Raw genomic sequence first — 16,546 nt, forward strand, 5'->3', positions numbered from 1 at the left:
TTTAATGGCTGTCACAAAAAAATGACAGCTGATATGTTTTTTTTATTATTATTATCATCTCATTTGCTCACATCTCAGATCACACTTTTCAGATACTTTTTACATGGAATAGGTTGACCCAATGGCTCAATCGAGGTGAGGGATTGCACTGTGTCGCAGCAGTGTGGTACAGTGTCTTGGTTTTACGATCCAGTTAAGTTCACCTCATTCAACACAAATGATCAAGATGCTGCTGAAACCGTACAGTAGGGACCTTTTGTAAATGCTGTTTTGCTCCCTCCTACAGTTTAGTACTGCTGTCATCAAAGGCACCCCTGTAAATGTTTGGGCATGGATACTAGTTTTGACTGGTCTTCTTGGTGACGTGAAAACTTAATACCAAGTGTAAGCCACCCAGGAGTGTGGAAGCAGTGGCCTATTCTTTCCACATAAAAGAATAAAGAAAAGAAAAGCTGCAGGGACCCTCTAACGCCACCACACACTCGAACACATCCATAGCCACCGTGCGGTGCGCGAGACAAACGCTGGTGGGCGCGGGTGACCTGCCACTCCACATCCACCCGCGCGCGTCTGACAGTCCAACCGGCGGCGCGCCCGACGGCTCCTGTCACAATCATCGGCGCGACGCACACGACACGGAGGAAGGGGAGTAAAGCTTTTGGTCTCCAGAGGGCTTTTTTAACTCTACATTTCACAGGCCTCAACTAAGATCAGTTCAAGGTGGCTCATTTGTGTTAGAAACTGTGCTCGTGCCTGTTTTAACAATGTGTTGTTTCAATAACTCCAGGCATCACGAGTTTTGGAATAACAAACACTATTTAAATGTGAAAACATTATCATCAGAGTTCTGTTATTAAAATCACACCTTCCGCGGTTGTTTGCGTTTGGCCCTAATATTTGGTTTCTTGGTCTCCATAGTTCTCGGCTCTGCTCTGCTCGGCTCGGCTCATCTTCCTCTCCTTGGTTCATTTGGAAGATGTAGATGGTTTAGCATGTGACGAGGCCGCAGGCCGCGTTTCTTGTTTGATGTATTTTTTATGTGTTAAGGCTACTGTTGAAAGCTGGCGAGGCAGAGGGGCTGGAGACGCCTGGAGGAGCAGCACTTGAATAGGGATGTTGTTGGATGGGGTAGGGCGCTGTGGAGCGGGGGGTGCTGGTACACTGCCGCCAGCCATCGCTTGTCATGGGACGAGAGAAGAACAGTCTACTTACGAAGTCTGTGTGATGTACAAAAACATGTGCAGACACAACAGACGCAGTCTGTGAAGCCAAACGATCAGCTGTCACCGTTTTCTAGCATCGCTTTAACCTGAAAGAGCTATACGCGTAATGGTGACCAAATGAGTCCCCTGAATCGGTGCAATATCCACTAAGCAGGTGTATAAATAGTACCCCAAAGCATTAATACTATACCAATGTTATATTGTCTAAGGGTGCAGTTTGCCTCTGTACATTTCCCGTGTTTAGTGGGCCCCTGCCCAGTTTGGGAAATGAGTCATCCGCTCAGCCAGCGGTAGGCCTATGCGCATCATAAGCGCTGTATGGGAGAGGGGAGGGGGAGAGAGAGGAGGGGAGGTTGAATCGCGGATAAACATCCGTTCAACAGCTCGACGGGAGGAGGAGGAGGGCCAACTGGGAGGGTATCGCTGTCGTCCTTCACGAAGAATTAACGGTAAGACAAGGCCTTCTATTTATTTACCTCGGACTGTCTATTTTTGTGCGTGGCTGATTACTGTAATTTAACTGGCATAAGAGCAGTGCACCGCTAGCTGTGGAGGAGCGGGGAGCGCAGGGGTTTTTTCTGACGAATGCGGGAGCTGAGAGATGGGGTGAGACTCAACCAGAGCACAGCTGTTACATAATAGACAGTAGGCTAGATGGATTAATCTGCAGATGCACTGAAATGTTATTTAGTATTTGGTTTCAAAACGCGCGTAACCGTTTCATTTATGCGTGGACTGTTTTTGCCGAATTTCTCTCCACATTCGGCTATCTCCTATTCATAGCCTACAACCTAATGGGGAATAGCCTAATGCATGTCTTATTTGTAATAATGGGCAACCTTAATTATCGAAGTGTATTTGTCATATCTTGGGTTTACGCATCTATAAGACGCCAAGAGCACTGCCTACAGTCAAGGATGTCCTCTGTGGCAATTTCTGCTCTCATCTTACCACTTGATAGTCTGCGTGGTTAAATAGGCTACACCGAGGATGTCAACATGATGCTGACTTTGATGATGGGATGAGTCTTAGCATTTGTCACGATAATACAATGAGCAGCTAGTGTAAACACACTAGTCACGCTAACGAAGCCAGAGGCGCGAAGTGGCTGTCCTTCAGCACCACGTGCCATCACATCTGTAGACGAGGGCGCGTGCAGATTGTGAAGGGGGAAATTTTGCGAGACATCGGCTGCCTTTGGCCACATCAGCTGGAGTTTACTGACACACTAATCCGATAAAATACATCGATCCACTAAGAGAGCATTATGTTCGACCTTTCAACAAAATAAAAAAGATTTAGCCTATCTAGACCACTTGCCTCCATTATATTGGATTAGTCAATTGTTATTTTTGTTCGGTATCTGTTTTGTTGAAGGGGGTTGAGTGTCTCAGATGTACAGTATAGGCCTATAGACTAAATGTTATGCTTATTGCTGTAAAATGTCATCTTCTGAAACTGCACATGTGTTACTGAAGTTTAAAAAAAGGATTTTCTATAGAAATAATGTGGCCTATTGGAAGTTCTTCAATAGGTAATGTCTTGCTATTTCTTGTATGCATGCCCATTATGCAACCACTTGTGTGTCTTGAGTTTAGTGCGTGATTGTTGTGTGTAAAGTTTCAATCTAGAGGAACCTCGCCCCTGTGGAAGTTTAAAAAGTCAGGTGTTGAGTCAAGTTCCATTAAGACTCTTGTCTTGTATTACTTGTCTGTGAGGGACTCCATTACAGAGAACCACAAACAAGCAATAAGAGTGAAATACAGAAGAAGTCTTCATGAAACTTGCATCGGCTCTCTTTTTACTTGTGCTTGTTAAGTTTTTTATTTTCTTTAAGGTTCTCTCTCTCTCTCTCTCTCTCTCTCTCTCCCCACAGAGCTAAGGAGTCCCGCAGCCCATCCAGAATGCTCCAGCAGGAACGCCCCAACAACGCCACCTACGGTGCGCCCATGTCCTCCACCCTGCGGTTGCTCAGCAACAACTCCCAGCAACAACAGCTCAACAGGAAGCTGGAGAAGGACAGCAACTTCAACTTCCTGGGGGAGAATGACAGCACCAACAACTATGAGACCACCAGGCTGGGTGGAGGCGGAGACGAGAATCGCAACCAGGTGAGGCCTCGGTCGCTGGGGCCCATGGGCCGAGAGCAGTCCTCCACCACCACCACCATCAGCACCCAGCAGCACCATGTGGGTATGCTGACCATGGGGCCTCTGTCGCCCCTCTCCCGCCTGCCCTGCTGGCGCCCTCTGGAGCCTCTGGAGGAGGTGGAGAGCGGGGACGACGCAGGAGGACGCGTGCCCCCGGACGGGGCGGAGGAAGGCCTGGTCGACGAGGAGATGAGGAGGCTGAGCGACGACGGGGAGAAGGAGGAGGTGGAGAAGGAACTGGAGCTGTACTCTCTGGGCTCCAGCTCGAGGGATTACGGAAGAGAGCTGGGGGAAGAGGAGGAGGAGGAGGATGGGCTGGAATGGGGTGACAGCGACGACGAAGAGTTTGCCTTCAGCTCCCACAGCTGCAGCGCGTCCTCGCTGGCCGACGCCGGAGGGGAGTCTGGAGGGCTGGGCAGCCTGAGCTCCACGTGGGACCGCCTCTGCATCGGGGACCAGAGCGGGAGCGTCAGCATCCGGAGCATCAGCATCAGGGGGAGCGTGGAGGGAACAGAGCCTGGGACGGAGGGCCGATCGGAGTCGGAGTCAGAATGGGACGCCGGTAAGGTTTTTTACATCACTTTGTTTTAACAATACACTACCCAAAGGTAAGCTAAACTTGGATGAGAATCTGCTCATCCGAGTTAGACTTGGGCTGGGACACCAGTAGGGGCTTTTTTTTCAGCACATTTTTCACATTACATTTCCCAAAGGTACTTGACTTCTTTGCATCTCTTTGAGTCCAGTAGTTGTTTACCGCTGAACTTGAATGAGACATTACATAACCCAAAGAGTTAAGCTGTAAGCCCCTTGTCATCTTTTTGAGCCTCTTTGAGTCCAGTTGTTACAGCTGAACTTTTTAACTTTTTTGAAAGAGAAGCTTCTGATCTTCTGAGTGGGGCACTGGTAGGGCTTTTTAAAATACATTTTTAAATGTATATTTATGGGCTCTTTTGCCTTTATTGTGGACAGGATAGTGTACACCTTGACAGGAAATGAGTGGGAGAGAGAGACGAGGTAGGGTGGAGAAATGAATGACCCAGGGAGGATTCGTCCCCATGAGCATGCGAGCCCATTGGTGGTGTGGTGCATGCATTATTGTGTTGTTGTGCTACCTCTCCCCTCCATTACATTTTTGTACATTACATTACCCAAATAGTAAAAGCAATTTTACTTTTGCCAGCGACTTTGCTTCTTTGAGCTTTTTTGAGTCCAGTTCCTTACAGCCAAACTTCGAATAACATGACCTGAATAACTGTGAATGTTTGTTCACAGACATTTAGCTGATGCTTTTAACCAATGTGAAATACAGTCATTTACAGTTTCAAGGTTTTGGTTTCAGTCCCTGCAGCATTGTGGGGTGAGGTACCTTGCTCAATGGCATTTCTATGGAGGAAGGGAAGTAGGGATATCACACGCATTCTTCCTAGGAAGGGTGGGATTTGAGCCTGCGACCCTGCATCCCAAGAGCACCTCCCCAGGGCTATTACGTACATGATCATAATTTTTTTTTATCATGGTTACATGATTATAAAATCATTGCTCCCACAAATCTGTGGTAAGCAGAACCTGGCTCCAACAATTACTGTATTTATTCACATATTATATTTGCACACAAGCTCATAATAAAGCTTTTGTTCTAGATTGTGTGTTGAATAACACAAATAACTATGAACACGCAATGGTGAAAAAGTTCAAATCATTCTTTTTTTAGTTTGAAATGATAGGGACCTTCTCTCCCTCTGGGGATGCAGACTCCCTAATGCAGCCTACATAGGTCAGGGGAAAACCCTGACTGACTGGATTTTAGAATTCAAGATTTGGAGTGAGCAATCTGAAATCATTTTTTGGGGTTTTATTCCATGCCACAAGTACATTTCAGCCATGAAGCTCTTCTTCAGATTTTTGTTTTGTTTTGTTTTGTTTTGTTAGTCTTTTTGACTTAATTTATGATAGGACAGTGAAGGTGGTGACAGGAAGCGAGTGGGGAGATAGAGACGGGGAAGGGCTGGCAAAGGACCCGGGCTGGGAATCGAACCCGGGTCAGCCACATGGTACGGCCACGGCAGGGCCCTTCTTCAGATTCTTTATATGATTCCTCACTCCAAAAACAGTGATTTTGACTGTGATTTCAGGCCTGGAGGGTGGCGAAGGCTTTGGTGTCGGCCTGGGTGATGGTGATGGCGCTGGTGACGAAGGCGACGATGTTCTGGAGGCCCTGTGGAGTGCCCAGGACCGGCAGCGCTTCAAGGTAATAGCTCAGTACTACCACTGTACACTATTACACTTCAGCAGGACTGGACTGGACTGGTGATGTGGCATAGAGGGCATTTCTCAGTGGGCCCATCATGTTGGGTATTTTGTAAGTTCTTACCCCCCCTGTCCAGTGCTGCATTATTAGCTGATGTATTTCTACAAAGCGACTTCTTTACAGGGAATTGGTATTACACTCCCTGGAGCGATGTCATTTCAGGTGCATTGCTCAAGAGCACATCAGCCATTATCTTCTAGGATGATGTTGGGATTCAAACCTGCAACCCCCTGAGCCTGGAACAACACCCTAACCATCAGACCACGTGTCCAAACTAGTTGTAGTTTTTACATAGCCTAGTGATAGTGGCTGAATTTGTCCCAATATGGGCAATTGTTTTGCAGAAGTAGTACAGGTTACAGACACGCACATATCCACATTTCCATTCAAATTTTTCAAGACGTGTCATTTTAAAATAATGTTTTATTAAATCATTTAATATTTATTTAACTATTTTATTCTACTACGAATACTACTACTATTACTACCACTACTACTACTAATAATAACAATAATAATGAAATTATAATAATCTGCTAAAACAGGAGGAGATGCAGGAGGTAGCCTACTACTATGAATATAGCTACTACAACAAACATTACCTGCTATTGCTAATAATAATAATAATTATATTAACAATAATTAAACTTTTAAAACACAGGAGCAGGAGATGCAAAAGCACCAGATGCAGCTGACCATGTACCGGCGGCTGGCTCTGATCCGGTGGGTGCGGACCCTGCAGGCCCGCGTGCAGGACCAGCAGAACCGGCTGCAGGACAGCTTCGACGTCATCCTCACGCACCGCAAGGAGCTGCTGCGCATGGGGGCGGCGACTGCTGTGACCACGGCAACCGCCAGCCACTGAGATGAGAGATGTGGCCGGCTGCCCTCAAAACAAGATGAGAGAGATTTGCAGCCAGCCACTGAGATGGTGCACAGTAAAAAAAAAATGCAGTGTTAATTCAACACTGATAGCAAGTAACATTCTAAGATGTTAAATCGACTGTCTAAGTGATGAATTACCACTGTGTTTTTATTGTGTCGGTCAGGGTTGCCCCAAAACAAGATAAGAGAGATTTGGGTGAGAGTGCATTTGAGATCCAGGGGTGATATGAAAGAGTTTTTCTGAAAATGAGAGAGACCAGCCAGGGTTACACACAGTAAATAGTAAAGACAGCAGTGGTAATTTGACACTTAGAGAGTAGGACAAACTAGAAGAGGGTAAATTAAAAATGTCACACTTTGCGTTTTGAATTAACACTGCAAATTTACTGTCAGAGAATTAGGCAGGGATATTCTTGGGGGGAAAAGTGTTGCTTTGGACCAACCTGACAAAAATGTGGGCGAACAGCTGCTGCTTTAATGCCTTTTTTAAGTTGGTGTAACAAACATATAATAATGCCACATATATTTGGAATGTACATGGCATTGTGTTGTTAAACCAACAAACAAAGATGTAAGCATCGTGTTTGCCTATTCACTTCGTTCTGGGATTCCCTTTTTCACAGTGCACCACCTGTTTATCTGGAGGGGGGGCTGTGGTTCTAAGAGGCAGGTTAACACACTTCTTGTGTGTGTTCGCACAGAACAAAAATAACTAAATATTCCACTAGAGAAGTGTAAGAATTAAATCAAAGTTGTCTTGCTATGAAGCAATAAGACCCTTCCTTTTAAAGAGACCACTTTTTCCAAGTTAACTAACTCAAAGTAATCAAAGGTGGCCACTTCAGAGAATCAAAAAGAAACCCTGCCATGTACTATATCCAGGGCTCTATAGTAACATCCTCCAACCGGCCTAATGCTGGTGAAAACTCAATTTAAGGGAACCATTTTCATTGGAGGGCCACTTCACATTTTATAACATCCTCCACTGCACTTTAGGCTTTTACTGAAGGTGGCTACCTTTACAACAGACCCCACTTTCACTAACTTTCAAATATAACTTAATTATATTGCAAATGTAATTTCTAAGATTCTTTTACAAAAGATGTCATATTTCATATGAAACTGTATAACATTAAAATTATATTGGGGGCCGGATAAGACAGCCTCCAGGGTCGTAAACGGCTCTCAAAACATACAGCAATTTCCCCATCCCTGATGTACAATCACTGGCTTGAAGTGTAAACATGACGTCACATCCCAGATCAGAGTGGGTTTTTTTAAGAATAAACTAACACAGGGTTATTAATACAGATGATTTAGCCAATGTACGTATTAGAATCAGGTGGTACAGAAAAAAACTGCTGTATTTTTCTCACCTTGGGAGTATTCCAAGAACCAAGAGCATGGTTAAGTGATGAACCTGGCTAAATAAATCTGCATGAAGTGGAAAATCTGCTAATAGATAGACCACAGGTGTCATTTAGTAAAGAAAATAAGGACTCTGGGCTCTTCTATTAGATGATTTACCACTACCTCAAGGTTAACTTAACCTGGATTACTACTTATCCAAGTTCTTGGCATACTCCCCTGGGTTAGTCACTAAACCACCTGGCATAGTACACACTGCCCAATAAGAAAGCACACTGTTAATGACCACTAAACGGAAGTTACAGCCAAAGACACAAGGACCAGACCTTGCTCTGTGATAATGCTCTACTAGTTTCGCCCTTGTCCTTTCGGTCGTGCAGGGCCTCAATGCCCCCATTCAACTTCTAGAAATGGGTGCAGCCACTTGCAGTCAGAAATGCATTCCGTGGTGAAAATGTTGCATGACGGTTATCTCTTCTAACTCAATTAGGAGTGCAATGACTCAGTGGGCGACGGTGTCTTACCAATACGTTGGGGACCCGGATTCAATCCTGACGCAAGGTCATTGCCTGTTCCCCATTTCTCTCTCCCCGTTCACCCCCCCCCCTCTCTCTCTATTGTCCTTTCAAGGCACAAAGAGGCCCATAAAATAAATTTGAAAGAAAGCACAATAACTACCTATCATGCCATATTTTCAGCCTAGAGTGCATGTCTATCTGCATGTGGCCACGACCATGTGGCTGCATCCAAGTTGCATGAGGCCACTGTCATTGAGAGTGTGGTGACGTAGGCTAGTTACTATCTGTTGAGTGACACCTACAGTATTCTATGTGCTCCTGGAATTTTAAATATGGCTCAGTCTGAAATGTTTGCTCATTCATTACACGCATAGCACTATGTAGGTAACAGCATAAACAACATAATGTACTGTACTCCATGTAGCCTAGTGCTCTGTGTAGAGAATGAGAAAATATTTCAGACATAGCCTGAATGACAGCATGGATTTGTATGTGTTTTGTGTCACTGTGTGAGTTTGAGACTGCATGTGTGTAATGTGACTGAGTGTGAGAGAGCAGAGTGGCAGAGACAATGTGAGTTTGTGTCCACCTGCCTGTTTGTGTGTCCCTGCCTGTTTGTATTGTAAGTCTTTGAGATTGAATTCTGTTCCCGGCCAAAATCCTAGACAGATATACTGAAATAACTTTATAAATAATAAAATATATCAGATTATATTAAAGTTTATCGAAGAGCTTATATAAAAATGTACCCATATAATGTTAAATAAAGAGAATAATGTCAGAATCCGCTTTTGTGGTTTGTTGTTATTGCATTGTTTGGGTGAGACAGGTAAAGCGAAACAATAAATTGAACGAAAACCCATGAACTCTATGAAGCAATTAGGATTATGTGCCTTAAAAGTCTGCACAAGTCAGATACAGGGGCACAGAGTGTGATAGACCTTGGTCATTGAGTCCTTTGTTTTGCATGCAGTCTTTGGTCTGACACATTTGGACGGAATAAGTCTTGAAGCGCACAATCCACTTGTGAATATGCTATTCGCAAAAAAAGAGACATTTTTAATCACCAGATTGTCTGCTGGTGTAGTATCAGACAGAGGGACTTAGTGGTACACCTCTATCGCTCATGTGCAGAATTTGTCATTTTGGACGAGCGCATTTACGCACGGCACGGCACGGCACATACATTCATGACATATGCGCACATGTTTACGCAGATACTGTTCGAACCGATAATCCATCGTCTGAGCTGGTCTTGATGGGTGGAACCCTCTCCTATTCTCTCAAATGCACCCGAGTTTCCTATAGAGTTTTTGCGCCCCGGGGCGCTGGCTCTCCAAGACCCGGGACGCACTCGCTGGTCCAGTCGCGCTCCGGAGCCAAGCCCTTGGGGCAAGCTCATGATAATCTCCGTTTGTGCCGCACCGCCCGACCCCGAGGCGCGGATTTTTTGCTCTCTGCTTATCACCACTAAGGGTCTCTGTGTGCATAATTGTGACAGAGCTTTGTAGTGGTGTAACAGTCCATAATACCAATTTCTTGTTTGTGGATTTTGTGTTTAGCGCGGTGTTCCGCTTTATTCGTGTAATGTTTGACTGTGTGTCTTTGGCATGTGGACGGGTCAAAGGGGTGCTTAAAGATGTAAAACAAACAGCACATAATTAGAATAGCCTTGGTTTCTTAAACACTACAAGGAACTAATGTTTGGGTTGTCATAGCCTGGTGTATTGTGATTTGACACGTCGTTATGTCTGTACAAGAAGATAACCAAAACACAGTCTTGCATTTTGGCTTACCTTCTCATTACTCCACGCTTTCTGTTTGGGAAATTTGTCTATTTTTCTCTTTTGTGAAATATACCGATACAGTAATTATGAGATGTATAAATTCCTATAACAATGGGCATTTTGATTTAATACATAAATAAATGAAGACATAAACCTATAAACGTATAGGCCTATTTTATCATACTCAACACCAGCATCAGTGCGCTTTCAAAAAAAAAAAATCATGACCACTTCTCATAGGGGTTATTTTTTCCACAATTTTATGTATGTTATCTCGTAGACTACATATGTTTTGTTTATTGTGAGGGCCATACTTTCTGTGAACTTGAGTGTGCCTATGCATTGGCTGTCACTAGGAGGCGACACGTGTCCCATCTAATCTCAGTTTAGAACAGGGGTGGGGGAACATTTTTCAATCGAGGGGCAAATTCAAATTCATCCGAGGGCCGTAAAAGTCCTCCGAAGGACACACTATGAACACAAACCAGGATTTTCCCTGCACTGTAGGATAAGGCAGCCACACAGCAAATCGGCCGGTGTTAAATCAACTCCCATAGAGTTAAATTTAACACTTTTCCTGAGTTTATATAATGCTCACCGGTTCAGAGTTAAATCAACACTATGGATAGTGTAAATAGTTTAACTCTATTTCAGTGTGACTTCTTTAACACCCACAGTGTTACATTTTAACTCTATTCTAGTGTATTTTTCACACCAATTTTTCACTTTATGTGTTAACATCTTAACACCCACAGTGTTCTATTTTTAACACATTTGAGTGTTGAATTCCTCACCAATTAGTGTTAAAACTTTTCACTTTAAGTGAAACATCTGAACACCCAGTGTTCTATTTTTAACACATTTGAGTGTTGAATTCCTCACCAATTAGTGTTAAAGCTTTTCACTTTAAGTGAAACATCTGAACACCCACAGTGTTCTATTTTTAACACATTTGAGTGTTGAATTAGCTTAGCTCAACTCACTTTAGGGGTTACCATGTAACACTAATAATGTTATACAATAAATACTGCTTTTTCTAAAATGTTCAGATTCTGTACTGCGTGGAGTGCACATTTACATACATGAACTATACAATCTGAATTAAATTAATGTTTCTACAAGTGTTAAGTGTTATTTATCATGTTTAATACACCAAGCATTAGAAACGGTTACAAATGACACCACAAAAATAAATGGTACAATCATGTAAAGACAATCAGTAGTATAACTACTCTGCAGGTCAAAGGGCATATACATTTCCACAAAATTTTCACTGATTACAACTTTGTCATCTGATTCACACACTTTGTACACATGACAATGTTAACTGAAGCATTCAACATCAAGCTTAGTGGCAATGAAATGGACCTCATTCTTCAGAGTGGCCCAATTAACCTGAATTCACCATATAAAACAAAAGGAATATTATTGTCAGTGCCACTAGATGGGCTACAACCAATCCAACACTGTCCCGCTGATCTTAAAGGTTAGCTCCAACCAATTTTGATATGCAGTTGTAATGCTCACACTACCCTGTACTTGTCAGTACCTGAGAATGTTTCCCCCCTTTAGCCTTTTCCGAGATCCTGGTCATTGCAATGGGGGCTGAGTTGTTTATTACATCAATAAACAACAACATCCAAAAGGTTATGCAACATCAGTAGACAATTGGTAAACGCGATACCTTTGGGATAATATTTGGAGTACCTGTAGGCCTAGGTTAAGAAGGTTTGCCCCCATTAGAATAGCTCATATCTCTGAAAGGGCTGCGCAAAAAAAATAAACATCACGGGGTACTGACAAGTCGAGGGTAGTGTGAGCAATACAACAGCATATTGAAATTGGTAGAAGTCATCCTTTAACACAGTTACGGTAGTTGAAGTATCGTCTTGCACAAAAGGCAGAACTTGGAGTAAATGTTCATGATCATCATCTGGATCAAATGCTTTCAGGGGACCATACTCAATGTGGTTTAAAAGGGATGTCTCCCAATTGTAAATGATCAACATCTGGTGTTTTTTGGCAAGCGACATTGAAAAATGTTTAAAAAAATATCTGTGTTGTTACTTAAGACATAGTGGTTTGCTTCGAACCTCATACTCCACATATTAATTAGGGGTCCAATTTTTCGGATACAACTCGGATATGGGAACATATAATGGTGTTCCGGGATCATAGAGGGGTTGGACAAAATAATGGAAACGCTCGTCATTTCAGAGTGGGAAGTTTCATCGCTCAGTGGACCAGCCTGTTAGCCAATCTTTATTAAATGCACATTGCACCAGTAAGGTGAAGTGTGAAGATTCTATTAGCAGGGTAAGTGCATAGTTTTGCTCAAAATGTTGCAATGCACACAACATGGATGACATATCAAAGTTCAAAAAGGAGACATTCTTGATACGCGCGTAACTGTTGCATCTTTGACCTAGACAGCCAGTCTTTGTGATGCATCAAGAGCCACAGTATCCAAGGTTCCAACAGGACTAACTGTGGACACAAGAGGTAGCTTCCCACTCTAAAATGACAGGTGTTTCCATTATTTTGTCCAACCCCTGTATATCTATTTGGATACAGCTGGGTGAATAAGACATGGTGTTCCATTATTAAATGTTTTAAATGTACAGTCATGCCCATTGTAACAGATGGAGAGAAATGATGTTAAATGATTTGTAGTAGAAGCAACAGCAAAGGCCACCGTCTGAATTGAGTTCAATCTATTGTATTGTAACCACTATCCAAATTAACCCTTGGATGATTTTTCCGCTCCAAGTACCCATAGTCAAAAACATACATTCAAGACAGAAAAACAGGTTGTCAAAATACATTTCGACAGGTATTCTAATAGCAACTTGCTTTCATACTGTACAACCCCTTCAAGGATGCCATGCATCAAGTTCTAGAAACGTGAAAAAAACAGTAAGCCATTTTTAAGTTGAATTCCTCTATAAACCCAAACTGTTGCTTTGACTACAAATCATTAAAATCATATTCTCTCCATCTGTAATAATAGGCTTGGCGGTATTTTGTAAAGAACTGATCTGCCACAATACAGTACTTGTGGACTGCTTAACATACCTTATATGTACAAGAGAAACCATCAGCATGAAACAATGCAACTATATCATTATTGGGTTTTAAGTTAGGGGGCAGATGTATCAGAATGCAGTTAAGTACAGTGTGACTTTATGCATGCCTGGTGTTCTGAAAACAATGGATGTGATCTAAAGGAACTTGCACCACAGAAGTATTTATCGGTTTTCGATTGATACAGAAGATGTGTTAAGCAGTCAACAAATACAAGCACCACGGCAGGTAAATTAGATGTGACATTACAAAATCAGGTTCAATCTGAAGATCAACGAGGCCACCCTACTTTCATCACAGTGACAAATCATTACCATGAATTTTTTTTTAACCTGCAGATGAACTGAACTGGCGCCAACAGGCATCCTGTAAATAAGAGTATTTGAACTTGGTGCTTGGGTAAAATCTGTGTCCTCTGTACAAGTGGCTTATTGAACCTGAATGGTGGTATGCAAGGCTTTAACGGAGAACATGTTTAAACATTGTCATTCAAGATCTTGGCGCGCAACTCACGGACACGTGGTGACACCCATGTGCGGGTTACATCGATGTTGAATACAGCGGTCTGTAGAAAAGTGTAGAGCTGAACCAGCGACTCATCATACGAGAGGTTGAAGACGTAGTGGCATTTGAAAAGTTCGTCAAACGCACCCAGTGAGCTGGTATCACGGCATGGAATGAGCTGTTTGTCAACAGCAATGTAGTAGGTGTCGATCTTGTTACGAGCACGGCCAACTGCAATGATGAATGGCTGCTTTCCTTCTCGGACTTCGAAACGACGTTCCGCTATGCTGCTGCATGACTGCAAAACACATAACAAAAAAATAAGATCCCCCTCAAGTGACTTAACTGATTCTAACATGACAGTTGGTTTTAGATCATGTTCCATACTAGGTCATCTCGCACAAACACTACTATAACTTTTGGAATTTACCTTGTGGAAAAGCACCATTCTATCCGCTGCATCAGTAGGGCTGATCTTGGTCCTCTTCTTGCATCCAACTATGGGGGGAAAAAGATGGAGTAGCAGCAGGAGAGTGGCCATGTCACTGTCCCAGTCTATCAGAGAGAAAAAGACAGTGATTAACATGAAAAAAAAAAACATTAAAATGGCATTAATTATACTATATACTGTGTGCAAACATACCATCACTCTCTGGGTGCCTCTCAGCCGCTTTTAATAGACGACACAGATCAGTAGATGGAGTCAGCTGGGTGGCCTCCTTGATGATCTTCAGCTTGAATGTTGTATCCCACTTGTTAAGCAACTTGGAACTTGTTTCAGCACCAAACAGCAGGGTGAAGTCTTCATTTACCTGGTAATCACAAATTGAACAAGGGTTTATATCTATTAGTTTTATATCGATACGTTGTTTAAATTATACACAAAGGATACAATGACAATAAGAGACTGAAATGTCTCAAATTAAAACAGTTGTACTCACGAGTCCTTTGACATCCAGAAAGCGTGGGAATGTTTTGAAGACATCTGCGCGGGTTTGTGGGTCATGCACCAAGTCCTGCCGATATTGAAGCGTCATCTTCATTTTCTCCAGCACACTTGCTTCCTCAGGGGTGTGAATTAGGAACGAAATGGGTTCTCTGCAGTAGTCACCATCTAGCTGCTCAGGCAGAGTTGTCGCTCGTCTTCTCCATTTTGGCCCTTGGTCTTTAGGTACGGATGGCTCCTTTGCTGGCCTCTTCGCTGTAGCCCTGCTTATTGTCTTCAGACGCCACGCCAAATATCCAGTGCCTTTCTCTGCATCATAAAAATGCTCCTGTAAGAAATGAACATTTAAAGAAGATTGAAATGATCTTGCATCTGGGGCGCTGTGGCGCAGCGCGCTAAGCCCCCCACATTTGGATTTGCATGCCAATGGGGACCCCGGTTCAAGTCCGGCCGGGGTAATTTCCCGATCCAACCCAGTCTCTCTGTCCCAGTGCCTTCCTGTCACCATCTCAGACTGTCCTATCAAATAAAGGCATAAAAGCCTTATATATATATATTTTTTTTTTAATGATCTTACATCAGGCAAAGCTAAATGAAAGGACAGTATAATCGCTTATACAAAGTCAGGTCATTATGTCTATGGTCCTGCAATTTCAAATAGATGCTCATGGCATACTTGAGCTTCAAAAGTGTCTTGCTTCAGTTGCTAACTTGCCATGACTATAATATAATGCAAAATAATCAGTCCATCAGTCATATTAGTTACATTGTAATGATTTTTAAAAGAAACTTCCATAAATATCTACAAAACTTACATAGCCTTTCGGAGAGAATGGATCCTTCAGTGCAGGAAAAAGTGTGATGATTCCCAGCGCATACTTCTCCCTCTGTTGACGGGTGGGAATCCGGCTGTAGTGACAAGACAAGAAATGAATTTAGTATCAGGCAGGACAATAGCATTGCACAAGTTTAAGCCCTTTACAAAGTTTAATTAATAGGTCTTACCCATGTCTCTCAGTCATATGACTTGCCAGTATGTTGACAAGTTGCCTCCTGGTGCAGTGCTTTAGTGATTTTTCTGATTTATACTCTTCCAGAATATCTTCTCCACCAGATTTCCCAAGCAGGGCATTTTTGACCATCTGCTTACACAAAATACAAAGTAATTATCATTATTAAACAACATTTGGGCATGTGAAATGGCAAACACTAAAAGACACTTTCATTTAAATGTTACCTCTTTTGCAGTCTCTGATAGGGGAGCCCTCACAGCAGATGGACTACCCTCTATGCTCAGTCTACTACAGCCTGTAGAAATGCCTTTCTCTCTTAGGTCGTCGTCGCTTGACGAAAGGGACAGGGTGTCCGTGAGAGAAGATGTAGTATCTGAAGTAGGTGGGGAATGGTCTAAAGGAGCGAAGACTGTAAAATACACCCTTTGATTACTATATGTTTGTGGCAGTATCCATTTTCCAGTAAAATACATCTGTAGTTGGGAAACTTTCTGCATTTTAGTCAGACCAGTAAATATTAGTTTTTACTAGAGTTAGAGTTAATATTCATAAAAAGTTCCAATCTGGCAATGGGCTTCATAGTTGTAATGCAGACTCTAGCCACAATCCTACATATCGTGCTCTACCTATAACAAATCTCAATAGTCCGTATCAATTACCATGCAATGAAGTACTGTAGTACATTTAGCTTAAAGGATAACTTCTGCCGATTTCAACATGTAGTTGTAATGCTCACACTCCCCTGGACTTGTCAGTA

General features: G+C 42.8%; 2 protein-coding genes across 3 annotated transcripts; one reads left to right on the plus strand and one right to left on the minus strand.

The window, feature by feature from the left end:
• The first annotated feature begins 1,588 nt into the window (after positions 1 to 1,588).
• LOC134435676 (uncharacterized) lies at positions 1,589 to 9,232 on the plus strand. Of its 2 annotated transcripts, none has more exons than XM_063184714.1 (4): positions 1,589 to 1,672; positions 3,100 to 3,935; positions 5,509 to 5,624; positions 6,346 to 9,232. In XM_063184714.1, exons 2-4 carry the CDS (start codon positions 3,128 to 3,130, stop codon positions 6,547 to 6,549), a joined length of 1,128 nt encoding a protein of 375 aa, XP_063040784.1. In that variant the 5' UTR covers positions 1,589 to 1,672; positions 3,100 to 3,127; the 3' UTR covers positions 6,550 to 9,232. The 2 variants fall into 2 exon arrangements, with proteins under 2 accessions (XP_063040784.1, XP_063040783.1); XM_063184713.1 differs by lacking the exon at positions 1,589 to 1,672 and adding an exon at positions 1,739 to 1,829.
• A 4,558-nt stretch (positions 9,233 to 13,790) lies between these two features.
• Positions 13,791 to 15,918, minus strand: LOC134436786 (uncharacterized). The gene is made up of 6 exons (XM_063186134.1): positions 15,782 to 15,918; positions 15,592 to 15,685; positions 14,772 to 15,104; positions 14,474 to 14,642; positions 14,261 to 14,385; positions 13,791 to 14,128 (listed from the first exon to the last, which is right to left on the minus strand). The coding sequence occupies exons 1-6, from the start codon at positions 15,916 to 15,918 to the stop codon at positions 13,802 to 13,804; spliced, it is 1,185 nt and encodes a 394-aa protein (XP_063042204.1). The 3' UTR covers positions 13,791 to 13,801.
• Between the last annotated feature and the right edge of the window lie 628 nt (positions 15,919 to 16,546).

Source organism: Engraulis encrasicolus, chromosome 20, assembly GCF_034702125.1.
Source record: "Engraulis encrasicolus isolate BLACKSEA-1 chromosome 20, IST_EnEncr_1.0, whole genome shotgun sequence".
NCBI classification, from domain to species: domain Eukaryota; kingdom Metazoa; phylum Chordata; class Actinopteri; order Clupeiformes; family Engraulidae; genus Engraulis; species Engraulis encrasicolus.

What these genes read in the sequence shown, in the direction of transcription:
- LOC134435676 (XM_063184713.1), top strand. An exon ending in GGAGTCAGAATGGGACGCCG is followed by an intron (nt 3,936 to 5,508) that starts GTAAGGTTTTTT and finishes CTGTGATTTCAG; the next exon opens with GCCTGGAGGGTGGCGAAGGC. An exon ending in AGGACCGGCAGCGCTTCAAG is followed by an intron (nt 5,625 to 6,345) that starts GTAATAGCTCAG and finishes TTTAAAACACAG; the next exon opens with GAGCAGGAGATGCAAAAGCA.
- LOC134436786 (XM_063186134.1), bottom strand. Translation starts at nt 15,918, where the DNA reads ATGGTCAAAAATGCCCTGCTTGGGAAATCTGGTGGAGAAGATATTCTG. An exon ending in TTCTGGATGTCAAAGGACTC is followed by an intron (nt 14,643 to 14,771) that starts GTGAGTACAACT and finishes TGTGATTACCAG; the next exon opens with GTAAATGAAGACTTCACCCT. An exon ending in GAGGCACCCAGAGAGTGATG is followed by an intron (nt 14,386 to 14,473) that starts GTATGTTTGCAC and finishes TCTCTCTGATAG; the next exon opens with ACTGGGACAGTGACATGGCC.